The 27,424-nt window shown below is 39.2% G+C and overlaps 1 protein-coding gene across 7 annotated transcripts in view; it reads right to left on the reverse strand.

The window, feature by feature from the left end:
• Positions 1-27,424, reverse strand: part of LOC100488346 (plasma membrane calcium-transporting ATPase 4) — a 145,188-nt gene that overhangs the window by 82,549 nt on the left and 35,215 nt on the right. For 6 of the 7 annotated variants that reach the window (XM_018091532.2, XM_031896858.1, XM_002932973.5 and 3 more), the window contains exons 2-3: positions 10,332-10,845; positions 3,047-3,244 (exon numbers count right to left, since the gene is read on the reverse strand). In XM_018091532.2, coding sequence (XP_017947021.1) covers positions 3,047-3,244; positions 10,332-10,527 — 394 coding nt within the window. In that variant the 5' untranslated portion in view covers positions 10,528-10,845. Of the gene's footprint in view, positions 1-3,046; positions 3,245-10,331; positions 10,846-18,282; positions 18,363-27,424 lie in introns of all 7 variants that reach the window. The other variant, XM_012970635.3, reaches the window with a different exon arrangement.

Below are 27,424 nucleotides of genomic sequence, written 5' to 3' on the forward strand. Positions count from 1 at the left end.
GATTTTAACGTTACACAAAAAAACACAATGATTTGCTCTTTTAACAGAAAACTACATTTCAGGATTATGCTTAATATTAATGACAATATTCATCAATAGCACACTGGAAGCTTTGTTGCCCATAGAAAATTGTGAAAATTGTGTTACCCAACTAGTAACAAAGTGCCCCAAAATATATTTTCCTTGCTACACATGGAAAGCACCAAGTCCAAACCACTTAAACAATATAAATGTGCAGAAAATAAACATTTTTTTCTATAAACTGAAAATGTAATTAAAATGTAAGTGTATATATATTCATAGAACCCCAAGTTCTACAACTAAAAGAAGCACTACATGCTCGATAATTATAATATTTTTTAAGACTTTCACTCTACAGCTGCCAAATTTTTAGGCTTTCACTCTACAGTTGCCAAATTTTTAGGCTTTCACTCTACAGTCTACATGAGAAGAACAAATATAACATGTCAAAATATATTGTGCCCATTTTCTTGCATTGCTCTGAATTGTGGGAAGATGATCTACCATAGACTTAATAAAGTAAATAATTCTAATTTGTAAAAATGATTTCCCTTTTCTCTTTAAAAATAAAACAGTAACTTGTACAGGTATGGGATCCCTTGTCCGTAAACCCGTTATCCAGAAAGTTCCGAATTACGGAAAGGCCATCTCCCATAGACTCCATTATAAAAAAATTATTCCAATTTTTAAAAACGATTCCCTTTATCTCTGTGATTATAAAACAGTACCTTGTACTTGATCCCAACTGAGATATAATAATTAATCTTGGAGGTAAAACAAGCCTATTTGGTTTATTCAATATTTAAATGATTTTTAGCAGACTTAAGTTATGGAGATCCAAATTACGGAAAGATCCCTTATCCGGAAAACCCCAGGTCCCGAGCATTCTGGATAACAGGTCCCATACCTGTACTTGATCCCAGCTTAAACATATTTGCTCCTTATTGAAGGCAAAACAATCCTACTGGGTTTAATTAATCTTTTTTTTTTTTATAAAATAATAACTGATAATGGTTACCCCACCCTACCTTTCCAGTAATGAGAGAAGAGAGTTTTTTTTTTTAAATAGCGTTAGTAAGATCGTAATAAACAAGTCCCTTCTTAGTCTCAGTTATCTTGATAGGCAGAACTTCATTAGACCGGTGGGGATAACCGACTGAATTGATTAACTGCCTTCTCCTTGTTTGGAAAATGAATGTACTTTAATTTTCATTTTTCTGCAACAAAGTTGCATAGCAACACAGGCAGAAAAAGTATGTCAAACCAAGCCTTACTGAATTAGCCTAAATTAAGCACAATTGCATATTGCCAATGAAAATATCAGACACTGATACAATACAATGTTATGCCCTGAAATGTCATACAATGCATGACCCTACACAAAAAGGTCATGCAAACCACACTAGTTACATAGTCCAGTATACTGGATAATGTAGAACACAGATGGAAGTATAAAGAAAGAATATTGCTGCACTTATGACTGGGGTCATTAGGTAACATTTCATAAATTACAGTGGAAGCCCAGCTTGGAAAAAAAGTCAGCCTGCAGTAAACAACATGGAAAATCCCAGAATTGTTTTCATATGACAAACATAAGAAAAGGGCTAAAGGGATTCCTAAAAGCTAACCAATAAGTTATAACACCAATTTTTTTTCAATACTAATTCCCCCCATCAAAGAAAAAGGCTTTTTTAAAATCTTCAGCTTAAATTTGACTTGCAAGAAGAAAGGCAAAAAGGCATCTTGAATTCCTTTGTGCGCTGAATCAGAATATAAAAAAAAAATAGAGAAAATTAGTATACAGGGTCCAGGTGCTCAGACCTCAAAAACCCTTCAGCCTACAGGAAACTCCTAAACAAAATACCTCAAAAATGAAAAAAAAATAAAAAAAACAAGGCTGGCACTAAAGAAAACTGGACCAATTAACCAAAAAGTGGTGCAGTTAAAAAATAATTGTTTTATTTAAAGAAAAAAACATCTCAAACATAAACAGCATCATGCATTTCATGCCTAAAGAAGGCACTTAATCATAGGCTAAAGAATCTTTTCAAACAGCAGTATTTAAAGCTAAAACAACCAATGAAAATACAGAATGAAATAACCAATCTTAGAACCCCATTTATCCACCAATCAGATAACATATCTCAAAAAAGGTGAATGGGTACGTGTTACATAGGTACACAAATGTTTGAAAAATTGCTTTTAAAAGTAAATTTGATATTTCAAGTAAATAGTAATAGAATTAATAAAGCATGTATAGAAAGTATTATTCTTTAAATAAAACAATTATGTTTTAACTGCACCACTTTTTGGTTAATTTAGTGCCAACCTTGTTTTTCTCATTTTTGAGGTATTTTGCGCTGAATCGGACGTCAAGTTTGCAACAATGACATAAAGCACCTAAGCTTTTTCAGTGTCTGCAGCTTAAAGGGGTTGTTCAGCTTTAAATTAATTTGTATTATGATGTAGAGAGTGTTATTCCAAGACAATTTGCAATTGGTCTCCAATTTTTTTTTTTCATTATTTACGGTTTTTGAGTTATTTAGCTTTCCAGTTTGGAATTTTTTCAGCTGCTAGTTGGTTGCAACCAGCCAGTAGTTTGAAAGAAAGACAGGAATATTAATAGGGAATACTTATAAATAAGTAATATAAAGTAACAATAATAAAAAATTGTAGCCTTACAAAGCAATAGTTTTTTGGCTGTTGGGGTCAGTGACCCTCATTTGAAAGCTGAAAGGAGTCAAAAGAGGAATGCAAATAATTCAAAAACTATAAAAAATAAAAGATGGAGACCAATTGATAACTTGTTAAAAACAGGCCATTCTATAACATACCTAAAGTTATTAAGCTGCAGATGCTAAAAAAAGACTATTAATATTTGTCTTAGTATAGATGGATGTATACATTTCAAAGGCATTGAAATACATGCACTTTATAATATGTAGAAGAAAAAGGACATAAATAGTTGACGAAGTCCAGGTATGCAGTGAAATAATGAAGAAAGTTACCTCCACTCTATACTTACATTCATTATCTCCTCCTGGTGGGTGGTAGAAAGAAAGACCCAGAGATATTATGGCTGCTATTTCCAGGATAATTAAGGTAACGTCCTGCAGTGCTTCCCACACCAGCTGCAAGAAAGTTTTGGCTTTTTTTGGAGGGATGAAGTTTTTACCAAATATTTGTCTCCTCCTCTCGAGGTCTGAGGGGTTACCTGACAAACCTGTAAAGATAAAGAAAAAACAAGAATATACAATGTCTACTTTCAGCTGCCAGTACATCTGGCACTGTAATTTTTAAAAAAACAAAAAACAAAACAAAAAAAACTATATTTCTATAAAAAAGATCTGTCTTCCCTCCAAAGACATAGGTATGGGATCTCTTATCTGGAAAACCAATTATCCAGAAAGTTCCAATTAATGGGAAGTCTACTTGCTTTCTGTAAAGTTCTCCCATAGGAGAAATTTTATGACTAGCCAATAATGAATAACAGTGAAAATAAAGTAAAAAAACACTATGTTTGAGTTTTATTCTTTTGGTATACCATGTTAATAGAAAAATAATAGTTTGAATTATCCATATACTATCATAAAATCTGCTGTAACATCTAATATATCACTGCACCTGTTTTTTAGTTGAAGAGTTAGTTTAGCTAAAGACAGTTCCTTGTGTAACATGCACAGTCATTTCACACTGAATAAAGCTGGCCATACATGCACTGATATTATCTTACAAAATCAAGTTTCGTACGATATTCAGTGCTTGTATAGCAGCTCGACGAGATGGCCGATATCGCAAAGGCTGCGGATATCGGTCGTCTCATTGATCGGGTGTTGTTGAAGGCGCCCAAGCAAAATCTACCTTTAGGGCAGGTGAAGGTAGAATTCCTATTGTTTCTACCTCCATATCTAACGATTCAGCCCTGAACGTTAGTGGGGGAACCGAAGGATCGTAATTGAGTATGGCCACCTTTAGTAAAGATAAAAGGACTTAACGCTATAATGAACGCGAACCTAGACAAACTAGCAGCACCAAAATCTACTAACCAGGCCTTTGTCAGATGGGTCTCTACATACGGTCTGATAGACCTCTGGAGAAGTCGCAACCCTGAGGAAAAACAATTTACCCGCTATTCAGCAGGCCACAACTCCCTCTCCAGAATTGACCTGGGATGCACAGAAATAAACAAACAGGTACAAAAGGTAGAGATACTGACTAGAAGTATATCTGACCAACCCCCCGGTACTGTTAACCCTGACCACCTCACCACAACCAGCAGACAGAATCTGGAGATTGAGCCCATACAGGGCCAACCATAAAGACATGGCAGAGAATATCCAAAATAGCATTGACACTTACCTAGCAACCAATCTGGAGGACACCCCCCCGGATATCACCTGGGACGAACTTAAAGCATAAATAAGAGGGGAATTTATAAGCAACATAAAGGCCCACAACTTAAACATAGCAGCCGAAATCTCTCACAAATCCCAAAGGGAAACAGAGGCAAAATATATTTCTGATCCCACTGATAATAATAAGCGAGAATGGCAACAATGCCAAGATGCCCTCAATATAGCTCTGATAGAACTAAAAAACACATACTATTTCAAAAGGCTAGCATATTTGAACATGGTGACAAAACAGGGAAACTCTTAGCGATAATCTCCAGGGAAGATACCACTAGTACCTCCATATCAGCAGTAAAATTACTGAACGGGGAAATCACCTCCTCCCCGGAAGAAATACACCAGGCTTTCACAAACTTCTACTCAGAATTATATACAACCAAACTCCAGGTAACCCCAGGAAACCTTCACCTATACCTAGACTCCCTCCATCTCCCCATAATTTCACCAATAGCCGCACAGCAAATGGCACAGGACATTACACCATCAGAAATAGAGTCCGCCATAGCAGCCCTACCCTCAGGGAAAACACCAGGCTTAGACGGCATGCCAGGAGAATGGTATAAACAACACGCCAAAAAACTAGCGCCCACATTAGCCCAATTATACAATGAGGTAAAAAAAGGGAACCCACTACCACAATCAATGAGAGAAACACTGATAGTTCACATACTTAAACCTGGGAAAGACCCTCTGCTATGCTCCTCCTATAGGCCTATATCGCTAATAAATGTAGATGCCAAAATCCTAGCAAAAGTGCTAGCCACCAGGCTGACTAAAACATATCATAGGCCTAATATCGCCAGACCAGACAGGATTCATGCCTGGAAGGTCAACTGACACTAACATCCGAAGACTCTTAACAAATCTATCCATTAAGGACGACAATGAGGGAAACAGAGTAATTGTCTCCCTGGACAATGAAAAGGCCTTTGATTTAGTGGAATGGGAATACCTATGGGCCACACTTAAATCAATGGGAATACCCACCACATTTATAGGATGGATCCAGGCCCTATATACCTCCCCAATAGCTAAGATCCGCACCAACGCCAAACTATCCAACTTTTTTCCAGTAAGTAGGGGCACCAGACAAGGATGCCCCCTATCATCTCTACTTTTTGCCCTTGCAATGGAACCACTGGAATGCCGTCTTAAACTATCACAAGAGGTAGAGGGACTCAAACTAGGCAATACAACAGAACTAGTGTCCATGTATGCAGATGATACCCTCCTGTATCTGGCCAACCCACACCAAGCCCTATCTTCGGCTCTAGACATCATAAATAACCACACTACCTTCTCCGGTCTTAAAATAAATTGGTCTAAATCAGTTATCCTCCCAATAGACACCCCCCCCCAACCAAACAAACCAGTTAAGCTGGGTAACCTTGTTCAAATACCTGGGGGTGTGGATTCACGGGGACCTAACGAAATACATAGAATTAAATATTAACCCGATCATGAGATACTTAAGAGAGCAAATCAGAAACATGGAGGCGCCTACCCCTCACAATAACTGGTAGAATAAACCTATTTAAAATTTTAGCAATCCCCAAGCTAACATATATCTACAGGCAGTCCCCCATAACTATCCCTCAATCAACTTTTCGCAAATTAGGAAGCCTAATGGTATCCCTCTTTTGGAACGGGGAACAACCCCGAATATCCTTCAAGACTCTACAACTCCCAACCACTAGTGGGGGTCTAGCAGCTCCAAACCCATACATGTACTATCTAGCCTCACAGCTAGTGGCAGCATGGAGATGGACCTCACCGTCTCTGACTAACGCAGCCACCCTGCTTGAAATACAAATCATAGGGTCTCCAAAACCTGCTATACAGGGGCACAAACTACACCAAACAAGCTACCCAACCAATGAGAGCCACAGTTAGTGCGTGGAAGAAAGCACTTAAAATCTTCCCAAAGGCACAAAGGCCGCATTGCTCGCAGTATACCCCCCTATGGGATAAACCCTAACCTGGAACAACTCCAACCAATACCTGATCCCAGAATATGGTCACGCCATAATATCAAATACCTATCAGATGTAATGCCACAAGGTATACTGCTTGCCTTCCAGGAACTGAAACAAACCTTCTCTCTCCCTAACACAATGCTTTTCCGATACTTGCAGTTGTGCCACGCTATGGGAACTCAATTTGGAGGCCAAGCAGTAGATACAACCCCAAGAAACATTGAGACTCTAACTCATACAGAGGAACTTAAAAAACCTCTTTCAGTATTTTATGGCTCGCTAATGAGGGTAAGCAGTACAAACCTCACCAAACTACGAGAGAAGTGGCAACGAGACATCCCTCAGCTTACCCCAGATCTATGGGAGGACACCCTAGAGTCAGCATTAGAAGGGATTATCAGCAGTAGAGACAGGCTAACACAACTGAAATATCTCCACCGCACTTACCTTACGCCCCAAAGACTGCTCAAAATGCATCCAGACATAGGGCAAGAATGCCCCAGATGCTACCACTCTCCAGCTGATTTCCTACATATAGTATGGAGTTGCCCACAGGTACAACGCTTTTGGGGGAAAGTAGCGGACACTATAAGAGACAGAACAAGCCTAATACTCAACCTAGACCCAATAGTAATACTGCTAAATCAGGTAGAGGATCTATCACCCAAAAGGGCTGAAAGAACACTACTCCTTATACTATGCATGTACGCAAAAAAAACAATTGCTCTATACTGGAAATCACCTGAGGGCCCCAGAGTTGCAGCCCCCCTAACCCCCCCTAAGACTTGCAGGTCGGGGAAGGCCACACTCCCAAAACAGCCCCCACTTCTCACGCAAAAGTGTAACACCAACACTTCAAATCATGCCCTGGATGGTATGCAAATAGCCGCGAGCTAAAGGCTAACTGAAGTACAGCATTTGCACTAGTAAAGAAGTCACTGCAATGATATTATTGTTATGTTGTTAATTTATTTTATTTACTTTCTGTACAATATGCATTAGCAAAGAAGACACTGCAATGTTACTACGGTTATGTTGTTAATTTATTTTGTTTACTTACTGTACAATAAGCAAATGACATTGGAAATAATATACTGCAAACTATGTACATTTAAACTTAATAAAAGAATTGTTAAAAAAAAAAAGATAAAAGGATGACATACAACAAAAGAGCTCTTGCTTTTAGTTTGCACAGAGCTGATGTATTATTGGGGATGTAATCAGCTCGATGCAGTTAAGTACTGGGAGTACTTCTATAAAAATTTTAGGTGCACTTTAATTCTGATATGGTGCAGAGTGTGCAGCTGACGAATTGCTAATCTGGTTCCGATATTCAAAAAGGGAACCGTTCTCAGCCTGAAAACTATAGGCCTGTTAGTCTAACATCAGTGATAGGAAAGCTTTTGAAAGGAGTAATAAGGTATAGGATACTTGAATACATTGCAAATCACAGTACTGTAAGTTTGTGCCCGCATAGTTTAATGCATAATTGATCTTTCCGTACTAATTTCATTGCCATTTATGAGGAGGTGAGCATACAAAGTACTGTTTTTATTTTTGCTGACAATACTAAATTGTACAAAACAATAACTGGGCAGCAAAATGGAAAATGTGGTTCAATGTTAAAAAGTGCATAGTTAAATGGTTGAGTGTTGGGGTATCCTTTATCTGAGAAGGATCTGGTGGATTTTTGTAGATAACAAGTTATCTAATTCCAGGCATAGTCATTCGGTGGCTACTAAAGCAAATAAAGTGCAGTCTTTTATGAAAAAGCGCATTGACTTAAGGGATGAAAACATAATTTTACCTATTTATAGCTCTCTGGTAAGGCCTCACCTTGAGTATGCAGTGCAGTTTTTGGCTCCAGTCCTTAAGAAGGATATTAATGAGCTGGAGAGAGTGCAAAGTTGTGCAACTTAACTGGTAAAAGGAATAGAAGATTTAAACTATGATGTTAGACTGTCAAGGTTGGTGTTGTTTTCTCTGGAACAAAAGTGCTTGCGAGGGGACATGATTACTCTTTATAAGTACATTAGAGGGGATTACAGGCACATAGGGAAAGTTCTTTCTTCCCATAAAAAGGATCAGTGCACCAGAGGCCACCCATTTAGATTAGACGCAGGGGTGTCAAACTCAATCACATAAGGGGGACAAAATCTAAAACCCAGGCTAAGTCACTGGCCAATTTTTTTAAGATACTGTACGGTCAGGCACAGTCACAGTGCAGTCAGGCACAGTCACCAGGGGCCACATAAAACAGCCAGAAGGGCCGCACTTGGCCTGCGGGCCTTGTGTTTGACACATGTGGATTAGAGGAATAGAACTTTCATATAAAACAGCATAGGTGGTTTCCTTGGTGAGGGCAGTGAGGTTGTGGAATGCCCTTCTAAGTGATGTTGTGATGGCAGATTCTGTTAATGCCTTTAAGAGGGGCTTGGATGATTTCCTGAACAAGCTTAATATCCAATGCTTTAGTGATACTAAAATCTACAATAAGGGGCAGATTTACCAGAAAACCATACTTTCTAAAAAAAAAAAAAAGATAGTCAGTTAGTAACTGGTCCCCTTAGTATTGATGTTGGTAAGTATAGTTTATGTATGTGAGTGTATCGACAGGTCAGTATGGGGATGTGTGGTGGGTTTACTTGGAAGGGTTGAACTTCATGGACTTCAGTCTTTTTTAACCCAGCTTAACTATGTAACAATCAATTTGCCCCCAAGGGGTAAGCACGGCTTCATCTAAGCTGTTGAGTAAGCTTCCATAACTCACTTGCTTAGCTTAAGCTGGCCATACACAAACTGTTATAATTGCACTATTATTTTGTACTTATTTGGCTGTATGCAGGCTTTGAATTATCGTCCTGACAATCTGAACATATGCTTGGGTAACCTGCAATGTATTTCCGGGACATAACTATAGTATGATTGTTAGCTGTCAATTATTAATGTTTAGAACCTTAGCCAATTTGTTATTTTTGCAACTTTAATCCTACAATTTCAATCTAAATGTTAGTTTTAGATCATTAAGCTCTACGGGGCAGGGACCTCCTTCCTACTGTGTCTCATACCACATGGCACTTATATATATACATATATATATTTATTGTATTTTACTGTACAGCGCTGCGTACCCTTGTGGCGCTTTATAAATAAAGTTATACATACATTGCATTAAAATGTAAGATCAATATTTGAATGTTCGTAGCAAGACAACTAAAATCTAAACTTGTAAGGCCAGTTTACCCATGTCTCAGAAAATCTGAAGGGTGTGTTTTTTTAACTTTCAGAAAATACCCTGCCCTAGACAATACTTATTGACAGAAAATTCTAATTGTCTCTGCTAAAACACACATAGAAACAAATGTCAGTATTGTCTATTTTGTAGCTCTGTGTGTCTTTGCCCTAAGGCTGGTGGCACACAGGGAGGTTAGTTGCCCAAGATGTTATTAGAAATTCTATCCAAATTGCACCATAACTAACATTCACTCTTGGTCAAGCAGCTACTGCTCTGGGGTGGAGGATGATGCACAATATAAGAATTGCTGCTGTGAAAAAAATTAAGGCCTACTACTATTACAGATTGTAAAAAAAACCTGACTCCAAGTGACTCAAAAACACATGACGGATCATTTACAACTACAGTGCAGTGTGCAAAGTGCTATTTTCCAGAATCCCAGCATTATTGCAGGCAAGCTCTGAATTGCATCTGCTGCAGTTGTGCCCAAAGCATCAAAACAAAAGCATTTGTGCATGTCCAGTTTTGCAAATTACTTTTAATGAATGCTGTCAATATATATGACATTCACTTACATTTTAGTAAAACTGCACTTGCTGTTGTAAATGAGGCTTATGGTCATGGAATGCACAAACTAAATCACTCATCAAGGTGTACAGTATTTGTGGTGATTCTTGGAAATGTTACCTTCTACAGGTGAAGTCTTTAGCCTGCGGCAGATGTTGTGAACCCCTCCATAAGTATCCCTGATACGGTTGACTGCCTCTGCACTGCGTAATTCCATAAGCTCCCGTAAGTCCATTATTGTGCAGCCAAAATCTCCTTCATAGCTGCCTTCATTTACAATGTTAGCAGAATGATGGTCTGTGGAGTTATTTGCCATTTTGGGATAAAGCTCAAAAAGCACAAAAATATCTATATAACTTCTTTAAACACTTTTTCTCTTCTCTTCTGTAAATACTCTTCTGCAGTTGGCTTTTGTCCTTCAGTTTCTTTATTTTAATCTGAATGCTGTGTTGTACCTTTCCAATCCACCCTCATAAATGTTGTCACATATTACACCGATTTCCTTCCAGATCTCTCCTGCCAGTGTGTCGGAGCACCCAGAGTAATCAAGGTACACATGTTACTAGGTACAACCCTAGCAGGAGCCACGGTTTGTTGTGGAGTGGGTAAAAAGACTGGAAACAGACAACAGGCACTAAAAAAGAAGAAGTGAAACATGAGTATATCATGTGGACATTTTACACAAACATACACAAAGAAGAGCATTAATACAGGTTTGGCAGGTAACATTAAACTACAAGTCTACAGGCATGGCCTAAATAGGGTAACAATTTTTTGGCAAGCAGAGATGCATATGTGCAGTGTGTCATACAGTAAAATGGAACCTGCCTATGACTAGCAGTCACACGTAGATTTGACCAGAAAACACTAAACTATGTGTTTCTGTCTGCTATTGGCAGGTGGATTTCACAGATAAAATAGGGCTGGATAAAGCAGAGATAATAAGAATAAGGTGCATAAACACAGAATTATCAAGCAGTGCTGGATTGTAAAATAATAGCTGATCTAAAAACCATACAGGAATTCTAGGGCATAAACTGAAAAACCCAAAGTCAGCAAAGGGACACCATCACAAAAAAGTATTATCCTAATCTAAGATTATCTACAGCCTATCATACACAGATGAGAATTAGATGTGAATACTTGCTGCAATTAAAAATTTGAAGAACAGTGTAACATGGGCTAAAAAAAAAATCATACAGAAAAATTGCCTAAAAATATAAATGACAACAAACAGCTTCTAATTATATATTAGATTTGTCTATATTACTTGCATGAAGCTACAGTGAGTGTCCTCTTACACTGTAAGTGTACAAAGATGCAATTTCCCAGCATGCAAGTGACCAAATGGATCTTTATGTTTATGGGCTGCCTAACTTCACTGAAAATTTTAAATTCATGTATAATAAATTGATTGAAATAATACTTTCTTTCATTAGGCCAAGCTGTATTTTTGGACTTTAATCTGTACTGAAAGTACTGCACCACAGAGGCTGGATTCCAGTCAGGGCACTGTAATGCAATGAGTTTATATGTTCTCTCTGTGCTTGCATGAGTTTCCTCCTAGTATGCTGTTTTTTTACCCCCACGCTTCAAAAAATACTATAATGCTTCTTATAACTGACTATATGACTATAGTGTATGTCACATTCAAATGTAAACTCCACTGGAGCAGGGACTTATGTGAATGATGCATGTTTGTTAACATATAAATGCAATTATCAGAGCAGATTATGGCATTTTATGTAAATTTGTGATGTATATCTTTTTAAAAAATGTCTACAGTTTTTGAGAAAATTGCCTGTGCAGTTAGCATTTCTTCCTAGATCAGAAGTTAGTATGGGGGTAGGGAGGAGGGAAAGGGGAGTGTGTTTGTGTCAGTGAGCAGCTCTCTCCTGCAAATGATCAGATACAAATACTGGGGGGAGGGAGGGGGAAGCATAGTAAGGAAAAAGCAGAATCTCTGAAGTCACATGAAGGATAAACGATCCGCCCCCTTGAAGACATTCTGTGATGCCTCTTGAAGAATTGCAGCTATAATAGTAGGTTTTAAATTGTGTATTTTACAAAACAGAGGCATAATATAGGTTACCAGGTTTAGGGGAACATACAACCCCTTAAAGTACAAGTATCTTAAATAAAAGATAATACTAGAAATGTTCCCTCTAAGCTGTGCCTTTGTACACGTGCACACAAATTTTGAGGCCAGCTCAATGGTGGTGCGCACACATTTTGTGTGAAAAAACAACATTTTGTATTTATTCTGACCTGAGCACACAGCGTTGAAAAATGCGCACACGATTTAAAATGTGTGCACAAAAGAATTTTTTTGCATAGAGTCAAGAAGGAATTAGAGGGAATGTTGAATACTAGCAAGTATACAATGTTTTACAATGTTTTAGCTTGCAGTGTGATCTTGAATCTTCATATACCTCACATCACCTGATCTGTCATAGAGTGTGGACACACCTGTCAACTCCACCTCTGAGTAAGATGGGTGCATGCACAATGAGCATTCTGTGGTGGAAGAAGGGACCTCTGAGTAAGATGGGTGCATGCACAATGAGCATTCTGTGGTGGAAGAAGGGACTTCTGAGTAAGATGGGTGCATGCACAATGAGCATTCTGTGGTGGAAGAAGGGACCTCCCAATAGAGAAATTGGCACATTCAGATACAGTGATTCATTATGAAGTCAGTAGAGTTTGAATGTCACAGTATCACACCTTTGTAACTGCCTCATGTTTGAATGTTTAGGGGTAAAAGGTAAAAACCCTTTAAGTGACACTTTTCATTTGCATGCTTCAGAGTGCACGCTTTCTCTTTTTAGAGCTATGGCACACGCATAGCCTCCTGCAGACAAAACATCCGGTTTCCTTCCCACAAGCATTAATGTAAATTGCTGGTGGGAAAATATAAGCCTATGCTTTTCCCACTGGCAATTTACATTAATGCCAGAGGGAATAGTATATTTGAGACCTACACTAGATGAGACTAAGCACAGGCAATAAAATGTCCTGTGTGCTCTTAAGCATGCTGAATTTGCCTGATCTTTTGTGTAAAATAAAGTAAGCTGTTTTTTAAACTTCTACACTTGTAGATAGTTTTCAGTTATGAATAAAATTGGTATGCTTTGAAAATATGTCAGAAATCAACGTTCGTTCGTTCGTTTCAAGGCCCCAATTTCCACTAGTTTTACGCAAAGGAAACCATACATTTTTGGAAATGCTGAAACCTTTCCGAGATTTACTGTGTCTAAACTTGTCGATTTCAAGTCAACGGTTCCTTCCCTTGCCTTGAAGTTGTTTATTTTCTTAGAAATCTTACAGATTTCACCAGGTTTTGTCCATAAATCATAACTTTTTCTCAGCGACAATTGACAATGACTTTTCTTGCAGTGACTTGACTTCCATGCAACTTTTTTTAGTAAATATTAGATATTCGGGAAAACAAGTTTAATCAAATTTGAAAATAATAAAAAAAAAAAAAAAAGAAATTATGGAGTTTAAGTAAATCTGCCCCCAAGAGTCTTATGAACAGTCCGATGCCCATTATGAATAGGTTTACCAAAGTATGTGGTATGGGGACCCTAAAAAGAAAATAGTGAATATGAATTTTCTTGGCTGCCAATTCATCTTGTGTGTTGTAAGACCCCCACCCCCAACAATACAAAGACTCCTGAAAACCATATATATTTTGCGCGGCGAAGCGATTTCAGGGAAGTTAAGGCAACAATGTGACTTGTGCTCTGATAAACTTCAGTCACTCCTGCTGCATTGCAGGAGAGATTTTACCCCCACAAGTCTATCATCAGAAACATGGGCAGGTAACAAGATAACATATCCTTGAAATTTGAATTGCTAAAAAAAATTTCTTCAAAGTTATGCACTTTGGTGAAAATAACAAATGCAAGTTATACACTAAATGGTTGTGTGTTAGGGAAATCCTTAATTGGTACTGTTAAAGTGATACTGACACGAAAAAACTATTTTTCAAAATATGAATATACATAAAAAGCTACTTATAGGTCGTGTTGATGGTTTTTCACTGACAGGTTTGGTTTTGTAAGTAATTGTTACTTGAAGTTCCTAAGCCTGACTGTTTTGCCAACCTGACTGTCCCTTCCCAACCTGTCAGTTATAGCTTCTAATGCTAACAGACAAATATGGCCGCCTCCTCATAGAGGAACACAGGGCATTAGACAGGTAATGTAAACGCATCAGGCAAATATTTTTATGGCAAAATTATAAAGTTTTTGCAAAGACAATGTTATGATAGATGTAAAACAAGATTTATTTTCTGGTGTCAGTATCTCTTTAAAGAAAAATTACTTTACATCTTTCCTATTACACAATTTCTGGCATAATGCCACTCTCCAGGTATAGAAAGGAACTGGCGGCAATTATATAGTCTTATTAGTGTTAGATAGTGTTTAGTAAACCTTGCAAGACAATTTATATAGCATGAATGTGCTCCAGAAAATCTGCTATAACACAAGTGCTTGTACCCCGCTCTACTGCTTTTTCTGGCATTTCTTTCTTGTGCAGGTCATTATTACTGTCTAGAGCAGTGCTGTCCAACTGGCGGCCCGCGGGCCGCATGCGGCCCTCGACCCCCCTCTGTGTGGCCCCCCACCTGTCTGGCTGCTTTGATGGCTTACTCTTGTGTAAGCTTTAAATGGTATCAGTACTGTGATTAACTGCCCCCCTGCATGGTTCTCACCTCAGAATCAGACTGTATTGTTTAAATATGTAATTCCCTGTGTTGTTCACACCTTTTAATCTCTGCATTGTTCACCCCCTGCAGTGTTCACACCTCAGGCTCAGGCTGTAATCACCCATATTGTTCCCCTGTTCACACCTCAGGAGCAGTAGAAACCCACAAATAATCCCTGCACACTACAAAAAGAACATATACTGAGGTGGTACTGCAATTAAAAAGTTTTTTAATATATAGTTATTGTGCAGACTGTAGGAGCAGTGCCAGCATTGTGTCACTGTAGGCTGCCTGTGTGTGCCATACAGGGCAGAGAGAGTATGGCACACACAGGCAGGGTAGGGAAGGCAGAGTATGGCACTCACAGGCAGGGTAGGGAAGGCAGAGTATGGCACACACAGGCAGGGTAGGGAAGGCAGAGTATGGCACACGCAGGCAGGGTAGGGAAGGCAGAGTATGGCACACACAGGCAGGGTAGGGAAGGCAGAGTATGGCACACACAGGCAGGGTAGGGAAGGCAGAGTATGGCACACACAGGCCAAGTATGGCAAAAACCAGCCAAGTATGGCACACAGGCAGGGTAGGGAAGGCAGAGTATGGCACACACAGGCAGGGTAGGGAAGGCAGAGTATGGCACACACAGGCAGGGTAGGGAAGGCAGAGTTTGGCACACACAGGCAGGGTAGGGCAGGCAGAGTATGGCAGGTTTTTGCTGTACTACAACCATTAATATGGGTATGGTCATGTGATAACATGGGTGTGGTTTCAAGTGGGTGCAGTTTCAAAAAGGGGAGTGGCCAAAACTGGCTTCCATTATCGGCCCTCCACCACGTAGGTCGGAAAAATTCCGGCCCTCGGTACAACAGAAGTTGGACAGCACTGGTCTAGAGCACTTTAGTTCATGGACACCTTTGTGAGTTATTTGAAAAAAAAATGCAAAGGTGCCAATTTATGGACCAAAATTTTATGTTCTGCTGGTTTCTGGCATTTTCAAATGATACACAATTTGTGCGGGCCGGCCCGATACCCGCTGCACCCTCCTCCGCACTACGTTTTCGGGTCACGGGAAGGTTCGGGTTCAGCTCCTCTTCTTGCCTTCCCACGCAATGACGGCTTCCCGGTTCCAGCTCTCTAATTTATTGCCAAGTGGGTCTATAAAAAGAGGGGATAAGCCAGGTCGAGTAGGGTTCAGGCTGGGAGCGGGCGAGTTAGGGTCGGGTGTGGGTCAAGAAAAACTCAACCCACACACCAGTAATGTGCACCCATGCATGTAGTGTACCAATTTATTCAGGAGGCATATTAAAGGAGAAGGAAAGGTAAAGTCACTTGGGGGTGCCAAAATGTTAGGCACCCCCAAGTGGCCTAAATCGCCTACTTTGTACCCCGAGCTGGTGCCCCTGTTCGGAGAGAACAGCACCAGCCCGGAGTAGCTGCAGCACTTCCTCCTTCGCTTGCACGTGCAGTAGAGTGAAAAGCTGAACTTTAACAGAAAAGTCGGCTTTTCACTCTACTGCGCATGCGCCGACCACTGGCATTTGCCGGAAAATGAAGCAGGAAACGCTTGCTACAGGTACCCCGGGCTGGTGCTGTTTTCTCCTAATAGGGGCACCAGCCCAGGGTACAAGGTAGGCGATTAAAGTCACTTGGGGGTGCCTAACATTTTGGCACCCCCAAGTGACTTCGCCTTTCCTTCTCCTTTAAGCAAGTTTGTTGTAGTTGCCATGGGAATTAGGTTAAGAAAACTAACTTTTAATTTGCTTCTTCCATAATTTTTTTTCCCCAAAAAACACAGAGACCTATTTTCATCTAGCAATCTGCATTAAGAGAATAACAAATCTAAATAGATGTAGGTGTGACCATTCAATAAACATATATTGTTTGGGTGTTTACATGTAAGCAAGTGTTAAAACATTTTATGCCACACAATCTTGCTAAAACCCTTATGCTTAGCCTTATACAGAGATAACAGAGGTTGCACGGCCCTAAAAATTCCCATTATAATATTCTTTATGCCTTGTGCCAGTTGCACAAAAAAACATCTGGCACTATGCAAATGAAATGTGAACATCGTCTGGCACTTAAATTTTCAATAAGCATCCAATGCTTTTTAAATACTAGTCCCTAAAACAAACAATTCTATGCAAATCTTAATGTCTGCAAATATAAAATGATTACGTCTGTTAAGTAATAAAATAAAAACATCAGTGAAAAAAAGAGAAAACAGAGAATGGGTGTGGGTGGGAAGAGAGTGAGAGGAAAAAAAGATTGAAAGAGGGAGGGTGTGGGGGTGATTAATGGAGGGGCCTGAGACAGCACTGCAGATAAACCTGCCCAGAATATTAAACCCTCCACAGGCAAATCCTGCTCCTGACTGTCTCATACCTTACACAAAAGAGGCAACGTTTGTAGGGGGTCATTAAGAAAATCACACCTTTTCATAATTTCTAATTTCATATTTCTAACACAAGTTTGCATATGTTACAAATTTAATTGCAGCTGACATACTGTGCATTGTGGGAAAAAAAATACAATAAAACACAAGATCCTCATATATAGTATAAATTAATCAAGCAGTGTAATTTTAGAGAAAACCCATTTGATAGAAAGGATTCCAGGGGCTGAACTGCAGGTAAGAACAAGAACTTCCTTGAGCTGGTGACAGGGCTGGAACTAGGGGTAGGCAGAAGAGGCACCTATCTAGGGCACAACAGTGAGGGGGCGATAGGCAGGTACCTCTGTTGCCAGCCCCTAGTCCAGGATCTCTTACCCGGTGCTTCCCCCTCTACGGTGTCCCTTTGTGTGTGCCTTCATGCACGTGGGGGGGGGGGGGGCCAGCCGGGTCGCCTAGGGCACCTGGCCGACTTGGCCTGCCTCTGGCTGGTGAGGTTTAACTTTTTTCATGCTAGAGCATCTGAAAATCTATCAAGCAACATAAAGCTATAAAGGTAAGGTCAACCCAAAAATCACATTCTGTCTTTAGAATTACATTTTCTTCATATCAGTGTTTCCAAATACAGTAACTTAACTGGATGGTTTTGATGTTATTTAAATGTAATTGCTACTGAAAGCACATTAAATACAAAAAAATCTGCTAACAGCATCCATTATGTAAAGTATGCAAATTGACACCACGCACATTTGCTCTTTAAATGTATGAATGCATGTTAAAATCACAACATACTGCATATCTGAGTAACTTACAGCTGTTATACCCCCCCCCCCCCCCCCCCAAAAAAAAGCACCTTCCATGAAGGGCAGATTTCATATCAAACTGCTCCTATTCAAACATCTTGAAGGCAAAACAGGAGGTTACTATGAAATATGAAAATGGGGATTCCATAAAAAAAAAAAAATTACCTTCTGTACTGTTTTTAGTCAAACTTCATGGCCAAACATGAATAGCACACCTCTCTTGTTTTTTCCCAAATTACAGAATACTAGATAGAGTGAAGGAACAGCGAGAGTCAACATTTTGTTTTTTAAATTATGCAAGCCAGATGTAAAATATAACCGAGGATCTCCATTCTTTCAGATTGCAAGGCATTTCTAGCTTTTTTTCGTCATCAGCAGAGGTGATGGTGCAGACAGATGGTGTTAATTTTTTAGTCACTTTTTAGCTAGTGCCAGACAGCTTTTAAAAGACTTAATAATAACATTAAGGCTAATACCAGACGAGGCATAGGGCGGATATTTTCGACAAGTGGAAAAGTGCTTGCCGAAAATAGCGCCCTACACCTCCTACATGTGCCTGCACCCGAATGAATGGAATATGCTCGGATGCAGGCACATGTAGCTGAAATACGCATAAAAACACAAGACTTTCAAACGCTCGCGTTTTTGTGCGTATTTCCGCTACATGTGCCTGCACCTGTTCGTATCTCATTCATTCAGGTGCAGGCACATGTAGGAGGCGTAGGGCAGAATTTTTGGCGTTTTTCCGCTTGCCGAAAATATCCGCCCTACGCCTCGTCTGACATCAGCCTTAGAAAATATGCAGTACTCGTTTTAATACACAGCTGTTTTGTTTTGGTGTACCTAATTTGAATTATTAGGAACAGCATGGGTAGTGTGTTATCAGGTTGATTTATTACAATATAAGTGCAGTGTTTTGGTGCAAATTGAGAAAAATCACAGCAAAAAAAGCACAATTAAGTTTTGATTTTTGAAAAGTCAGGAAAAATGCAAAAATTATCAGATTACAATCAAGAAAATATTTACGGTAAATAACAGTCTTGCTAACTAAAACCTGGTAAGCTGCTATAGAATGAAATGGGAAGTGTTTTTTCAGCATTCAAAAAAGTTGTTAATTACATTTTTGTTTTAACCCTTTCACTGCCGGCCGTTTGGGACAAGGCGGAACTTCTACTGCCAGACAGCTTTTGAACAGTTTGCACTGTTTCATTTTAGGGGCCTTTCAGTTTACCCAGGAAAACAATATATTGTTTTTTTCAGGGCAACCTAAGCTTTTAAAATATGGTAGAATTTTTGTGTAATTCCAATTCTGTAACAAGATATAGGCTTCTAAATGTCTTAAAAATTAAAAAAAATATTTTCCTTAATATAAACACATATACCAGAAACAAAAATTATTTTATGCATGAAAATACACCTGATTTGAAGTCCCATGTCTCCTGAACGTGCCAATACCAAATATATATAGTTTTATGGAGATTTCTCACTTGTATAGGTCAAAATCTTCCAGCACTACACTACCAAATTTCCAAAGCACTGCTCCAGAAAGCTGCATACTTTAGATTTTAAGGCCAAAAATACCACTAACAGAAGGTTTATCCCAGAAAATTATACTTTCTTTAGAAAGAACAGATTCTAGGGAATCCAGAATAGGTGGAACTGTCTGTCTACTCCAAACTACCAAGTTGCAATGCTTTCCTAAAGTTATTGGTTTTTATCAAAATTTGTGAAATTTTTTAAAAATCGCTTCAAAGCTTCTAGTCTATAGTATCTTAACTCCTAAAGGTCATAAAGTAACCAGATAAAACACCCTAAATATGAACACCAGGGATCCACTGAACAGTTTGATGCCCAATATGTATAGGTTTACCTAAGTATGTGGCATGTAGGGGCCCCAATGTGAACATTCCCCCATATGATCTATCATTTCTGTCATTTCAGCTTCTGCAAAATCAACACATTTATATCATTATATGTGTGATAATGCTAGTAAAAAGTACATTCACCCCAGAAAGCCATATATTTTTGGAAAGTACACATTCCCCCGAATCTAAAATGGGTACCCATGTCTTTCTACTCCAAAGTACCAAGCCATAAAGCTTTCCTAAGTTTGACAATTTTTATGGCATTTCCAAAAATCACCTCAAAATTTCCACTATGCAGCATCTTATTTTCTACAGTCATTAGGTACCAAGATAAAACACCCTAAATATGAACCCCAGAGTCTACTGAACAGTTTGAAGCCCACTGTACATAGGTTTATCAAAGCACATGGCACTTAGAGACCCCCAAATATACCTTGTGCACACTAATTTCATGGCTTATCTTTACCTAATTCATAAACACACAGCAGTTTTATGAAGGGTAGAAGCTGCAGAAATGTAGGGTGACCCCTAAAAACCCCATATTTTTGGAAAGTGCACATTCTGAAAAATCTAACATGGGTAAAGAGTCCTTTCTACACCAAAGTACCAATCTGCAAAGCTTTCCTAAAGTTAGTGGTTTTTATGACATTTCAGAAAATCGCATAAAAATATTGCAGTTTGCCGCATTTATCTCACACAATTTCTTGCATACAATGGCAAATAACCCCAAATAGAAACACCAGAGGTCTACTGAACAGTTTGATGCCCAATATGCATAGATATACCAAAGTCTGTGGTGTGTACTGAACCCAAAATGAAAATAGCGCATATGGATTTCGAGCCAACTCAGCTTTTGCATACAGAGCCCCCTGACATCGTATTATGTGCCGTAACACCCCCTAACTATACAGAGACCCCCAGAAAACCATATATTTTTGGAAAGTACACATTCTGATGAATTCGAAATAGGTAAAGTAATTTTTGTACACCAAAGTTACACATGGCAAAGCTATGCTAAAATCAGATCAGGAACACTAATATAGGGATAAAAATGCAATAAAACCACAAAAATTGTGCAAATCAATGAAACAACAAAATAATAGCATAATTACTGGTCAGAATATCTGATCCAATAGTCACGCTGTCAAAATGAACAGTTTTTAGGGGAAAAAAAAAGTAAAATGAAAAAAATTTTTTTTAAAAAAGCTTTTGTGAGTTTGTGTATACATGTGCACATGTAAAAGTTGTGTGACAGTGTGTATATAAGTGTGCAAAGTGGGAAGAAAAAAAACAAACCTGTGCTAAATTGTGTTGTGTGTGTATAAATGTATGTAAATGTATGTAAGTGTGTGTAAAAGTGAGTATAAATAAAAATAAAATCGCAATTACCTGTCCTGAAGATCAGATCGCTTGCCTTCTCCTCCATGCTGCAGTCCTCTGGAGGAAGTAGGTGGGAGGAGGAAGCAGTACAAACAGCAGATGCGATAGCATCTGCTGCTTGTAGGACGGTCCTGCGACAATCGCATCACAGGACCAACCCCCTTGGCTCGTTGCCGAAGGGGTTGGGGGCACATCTGTCTCTCTGCTTTTGCCGCCGGTGCAGAGAGAATCGCTTAGCCAGAAATAAGGTAGGTACTACGTTGGCAGGAAACTGCTTTTTTTAAAACAACATAGTACCTACGTTGATGGCAGGGAAAGGGTTAATACCAATTATGGGGAAAAACACAAGAACCCATAGAGAATTTTCTGGCTTCAATAGCCAGATAGATCTTCATTGGAAATGTGTTCTTTACTTTTTAACAGCACAGCTAAGACATACAGAAAGATAAAAAATAATGTATGTATGTATGTATGTATGTATGTATATCTTTATTTATAAAGCGCTACTTATGTACGCAGCGTTGTACAGTAAAATACATTAATACAAACAGGATGTTAATAAGATAATAACAGATAAATACAAAGTATAACAATAAATACATGATAAATACAGCTGCAATAAGTTAAGAGTTGAGGACACAAGAGGAAGGAGGTCCCTGCCCCGTAGAGCTTACAATCTATATGGGAGGGTAACTTACAGACACAAGTAGGCAAATGCGGTATAAGTGCTGTAGGTCACAGTGGTTGACATTACAATATAAGTGCTAGTTCCCAGATCAGGTGCTGGGTGAGTGCTCCAAAAGGTAGTCTTTAAGTTTAGTTTTAAAAAGACTGAGAGAGGATTCTCTCCAGAGGAAATCAGGGAGGGCATTCCAAATGTAAGGGGCAGCAAGGCAGAAAGGTTTAAGGCGGGAAACAGCAGTAGTAGTGGGGGACGCGACCAAACGATTGTGAGGAACGAAGGAGTCGGCCAGGAATGTATGGAGACACAAGGGAAAAGATGTAGTGAGGAGCAGAGGAATGGAGGGCTTTGAAGGTTAGGAGACGAAGTTTGTAAGATATTCTTTGTTTAATAGGAAGCCACGATAAGGACTTTAGCAGGGGAAGGGCCTGAACTCTCCTGGATGAGAGGAGGAAAATTCTGGCAGCGGAAGGAGGCCGGTTAATAGCAGGTTGCAGTAGTCCAGTCGTGACAGGATAAATAATGCACTTAAAGGAGTGGTTCACCTTCAGGTTAACTTTTAGTATGTTATAGAATGGCCTATTCTTAAAGGAGAATGCAAGTCAAAATTTAAAAAGCACACTGCCCAACAGTCCTCCTATTGTTTAGTAAAAACGCCACACTTTTGGCTCACCTAATCAAATATTTACTCAGTCACACTTACTTCACATTTTCTGTTTTCTTGAACAGGCAGCCATCTTTAAAAAGGTATTCTCCCTTCCTTTCCCTCCTTGCTTCATACTGCACATGCGATATTTACCAGCAGATACTCAACATGATTACAGTGCTAATTAATTTTATGTTTGTGTACAGAAGCACCTTTTGCTTTGAGTGAATAAAAAGTTAATTAGATAACAAGTTGTCTAACTCCAGGCAATGTCATCCGGTGGCTACTAAAAGCAAATAAAGTGCTGTCTAGTATAAAAAAAGGACACTGACTCAAGGGATGAAAACATAATTTTGTAGGTCTCTGGTAAGGCCTCACCTTGAATATGCAGTGCAGTTTTGGGCTCCAGTCCTTAAGAAGGATATTAATGGGCTGGAGAGAGTGCAGAGACGTGCAACTAAACTAAAGGTAAAGGGGATGGAAGATTTAAGCTATGAGGTGCTTACGAGGGGAGATGATTACTCTGTACAAGACCTCTGAGGGGATTATAGACAGATAGGGGGTATTTTTTTTCCCACACAAACAATCAACGCACCAGAGGTCACCCCTTTAGATTTGAGTAACAGAGCTTCCATTTGAATCAGCGTAGGTGGTTTTTCACAGTGAGGGCAGTGAGGTTGTGGAATGCTCTTCCTTGTAATGGCAAATTCTGTTAATGCTTTTAAGAGGGGCCTTGAACAAGCATAGTACCCTAGGCTATTGTGATACTAATATCTACAGTTAGTATTAATGTTTGTATATATTTTATGTATGTGAGTGTATAGATTGGTAAGTATAGGTTTATGTTCTTGGGTTTATTTGGAAGGGTTGAACTTAATGGACTCTGGTCTTTTCTCAACCCTATGTAACTAATATAATACAAATGCTATGTTATCCTACAAAATTTGTCCTTATGCACTGTCAATTTACATGAAGATGTAAAACTAAAATGTTTGAACAAATTTTTTTTTTTTTTTTTTTTTTAAATGTACCCCCACCCTCCTTTTCTGGGAAAGGGTGCAATGCATACAGAAGTGTTTCTGTGCTATATTTAGTGTTGTTACTGCCAAGCTGGGGGAATCCTGCACTGCTGTTCCTACTGAAAAGTGTAAACGGTTGGAGTGCATAAACAGGAATGAGAGGCTAGGCTGGGGGACTATGGCAAAAATATAAGAAAGGCTAGATACCTAATACACATTGGCTTAAAACTACTTTAGCCTACGTTTTCTTAACTTGCACACACAAGGCCATATTTAAGCTGCTGATTAAACTCCTTAAGACTCTGGATGAAAATCTGGCAGATACCTATTGAACAGGTTTAAAAATCCCATTGGACAAATACCATATTGGTTCATTGCTGCAGTCCACTCCTGACGGCCCACAAAGTTGGTGACCAAATCGGGCAAGATTTTCTCCTTTTGGTGACCTCACCAAACAAGTGAATCTTAATGTGTGCCCAGCTTAAGGGTGATAGCACATGGTAAGATTGGTCACTGGCAGTTAAACCTGTGCTACTGCGAGTGACATCAACTGAAAATGCCATTCCCTTTGCTAACACTAGAATCACCTTAAGTGAATAACATTATTTTTGACTATTTGGCTTAATTACCACAAATCAAGCCAAAGCGCCATGGGTACTGTAACATTGGCGAAGGGGATGGCATTTTTGGGAGATTTGTCTCCTGCACTTAGGGGCTTTTTTGAACCCTGGGTCACCCAAGGCAGCTTCTCTACTGCCGCCGCATCGCTAGTGTAGATAGCAAAATTGCAAAAAGGGGCGTGGTCAAAACTGGCTTCCGTTATCGGCCCCTGATTTACCTAATTAAAAAAAAGACAGTAAAGCCAAAGACTGCCATTCACAAAATGATATTACAAGAAGAAAAAAATAATAGAAAGAGAAAGGTTGACATGTTATCTACAGAGATCAGTTTATGAGTGTTGTGCAAATAAATACTTAAAATTTTATCAAAGGGTACAGAAAGATTATTTCTGCAGGACACACATATGCAATGTGTTTTCACATTTGGTAACATGTGTTTGTACCACACATTTCTCTGTTGCTTTAAAGAGGATTAAATAGCAAACCACAATCTCAGAATGAGGGGGTTGCAATCCATTTATAAACTGTTCAATGCTGTAAGCAGGTCCAGTGATAGAAAGAGGAGAGAGCAGGCTAAAAAGGAAAAACATATAGCAGAAGGCTAGAAATACATTGAGAAAACAAAATTAAAAAGAAAATTGTTTCAAAACATTTTAAACCCAGACAAAAAAAAAAAACCACAAGAGACTTTTTGGAAGTAGTGTTGTCTGGTTAAGTGTTTCAAAAAGTAATATATATTTGATCTATGAGTATATATCTAGAAAGGGAGCTGAAAACATCCAATAAACACATCCCCAATTTTGGATGATTTTGGACAATTTTAAATATGTATGAAGCCACACTGAACTGGCAGACTGTAAAATTAACATCTTTGAGACACTCTTACAGCAGTGCCGCATGGGGCTGATTCTCGGTCAGTGTAGGGGCTGATAACTGACCTGTGGATAAATCGGCCCCATGTGGAATTAGCCTTAGATCTCACACACACACAGGCACAGCCTTCCGTCTTGTACAGCTATATGGAGTGTGGATCGCCCCTAAAAAGCAAAAGCAGGAAATGTCGGGCCAATCTCTGCTTCCGCTCTGTGTAACTGCATGCAGGTGAAAGCTGTGATTGTTAGTGAAGCTACAGGGAGATGCTAATTAAAGCAGAACCTCTTCTCTCCACCTGATTAAAATCCATAGACAGAAAGCAGCAGAGCAAATGCTCCATGAGACTGCCCTAAGTGTATAGGAACAGACAGAATAATAAAGGTAAAGAGGTGACATAGGGATATGATAAACTAGCAGTGAATTCAAAGAATATGATTAAATAAGTTGTATTAAAAGGACAAATAAAGATTAAAATTATACATTTCATCTGGTAGGTCTCAATGGTAAAATTAGCAGTTAAAGGAGACGGAAAGGCTAATAAAGTGTTAATCTCAAGATGCGGGCATACCTTTAGTTGTCTCAATAGTGCCCTTAAGTCTCCCCATATTTCTCCCGTTCAGATGATCAGAAGCCTCATAGGCTTCACAGCTGAGCTGTGCAAAGAAAGTTCCCATAATGCCTCGCTCCTGCACCAAGACCAAGACCGGTGTACATGCTCAGTGTGTAAGACTATGAGTCAGCTTCCTGCTGATTGGCTCAGATCCACATTCCTAAGGGAAGGGGGGAGTGAGTTCTTAGCATTCTTGAGGGAGGTGGGAGCAGGAGAGAGAAGAGAACTGCGCCTCTCTGGCAGAGGAAAACAAACAGACAAGAAATCCTGTATCTTTTGAAAGAAAACTCAGTGCAGTGTCTCTGTGAGTGCTTATGGCTGTATTTACATAGACCTTTCTGATAAAGCTTACTTTAAAACTTACATCAACACTACATTGTATCCTTTGTCTCCTAAAACACTGGATTTCTCTCCTAGCATTCAGACCTGGTACATATCACAAAACATCCGATTATTTGCTTTTCCATTGGTCCTGTGCCAGTGCATGTGCATTCTGAAAAGCCCAAACCCTGCGCGTACGTCTTTGGTAGTTTTTTTTTATTCATAAGCGATGGCACATGGGGTTACATGAAATCCGCAGTCATCGTAACTGACCCTTTTAGCCCTGGTATAGCTGGTCAGATTGGATGCCTAGCATCTTGTTGCTTAGGAGATGCTAGGTTTCCAAGCTGGTAGTTGCTTGCATTATAAGTTGTGAACAGCACACAGGCAGAAAGCGAATGGCAAGCAAAAGCATTTCAGTTTCCTATTATTAACTGTTAATTAACAGCATAAGAGAAAAGAAACTAAGGCTATTGCTAGAAGAGGTGTAGGGCGGATATTTTTCCCGTATGAATGGAATACACTCAGGTGCAGGCACATGTAGCCGAAATGCGCATAAAAATGCAAGACTTTCAGGTTTTACTTTGGCAGACAATCAATATAGCTTTACCAATGTTTCCTCTAATTCTTTCTCGGCTATGTGCACAAAAAAATTATTTTGTGCGCACATTTTAAACTGTTTGTATTTTTACAAATGGTGTCTTCAGGTAAGAATAAATACACAATAAACACACAGCCGAGCTGCCCAAAGCTCCAATCAGAGGTTAGTGGGTTAGTAACAAGGGTGTACATAGGTAGATGCCTGGCAACCCAGAATAGGGGCCTTAGTGATAAGGAGGGTGTTTCTTTATAGAGAGGATTCCCATTCTACAAGCAGTGTCAATCAGCAGACCTGGCTGGGTGAGACCATAGAGCATTGCTCATATTTTTTTTGTTAAAGGTTATATTAAATGTTTCCTGCTATTTTAAAATTTTGCTCATTTTATTACATTCCCTGTCACCACTGTAGTGTAGTGAAATTTTACACTTTAGTTGCTGCATAAATAAATATACCTTCTAAAGAATTCCTGGCGCCCATTCCTTTTCATTTCAATTTACACCACAACATTTCTGATAATCCTCTCACTACAAAACAGAGGGCCCAGCCCAGAGTGAATGTCTCTGGTGTGGCCTCATACTGTCTACTGCTACACAAATAATTGAAGAAAAAAAAAAAAACTATAAAAATTGATGACTGGCAGATTCTATAACATACTGAAAGTTAACATAACAGTGAACCACGCCTTAAAGG

This window comes from Xenopus tropicalis, chromosome 2 (assembly GCF_000004195.4).
Source record: "Xenopus tropicalis strain Nigerian chromosome 2, UCB_Xtro_10.0, whole genome shotgun sequence".
Lineage (NCBI taxonomy): Eukaryota > Metazoa > Chordata > Amphibia > Anura > Pipidae > Xenopus > Xenopus tropicalis.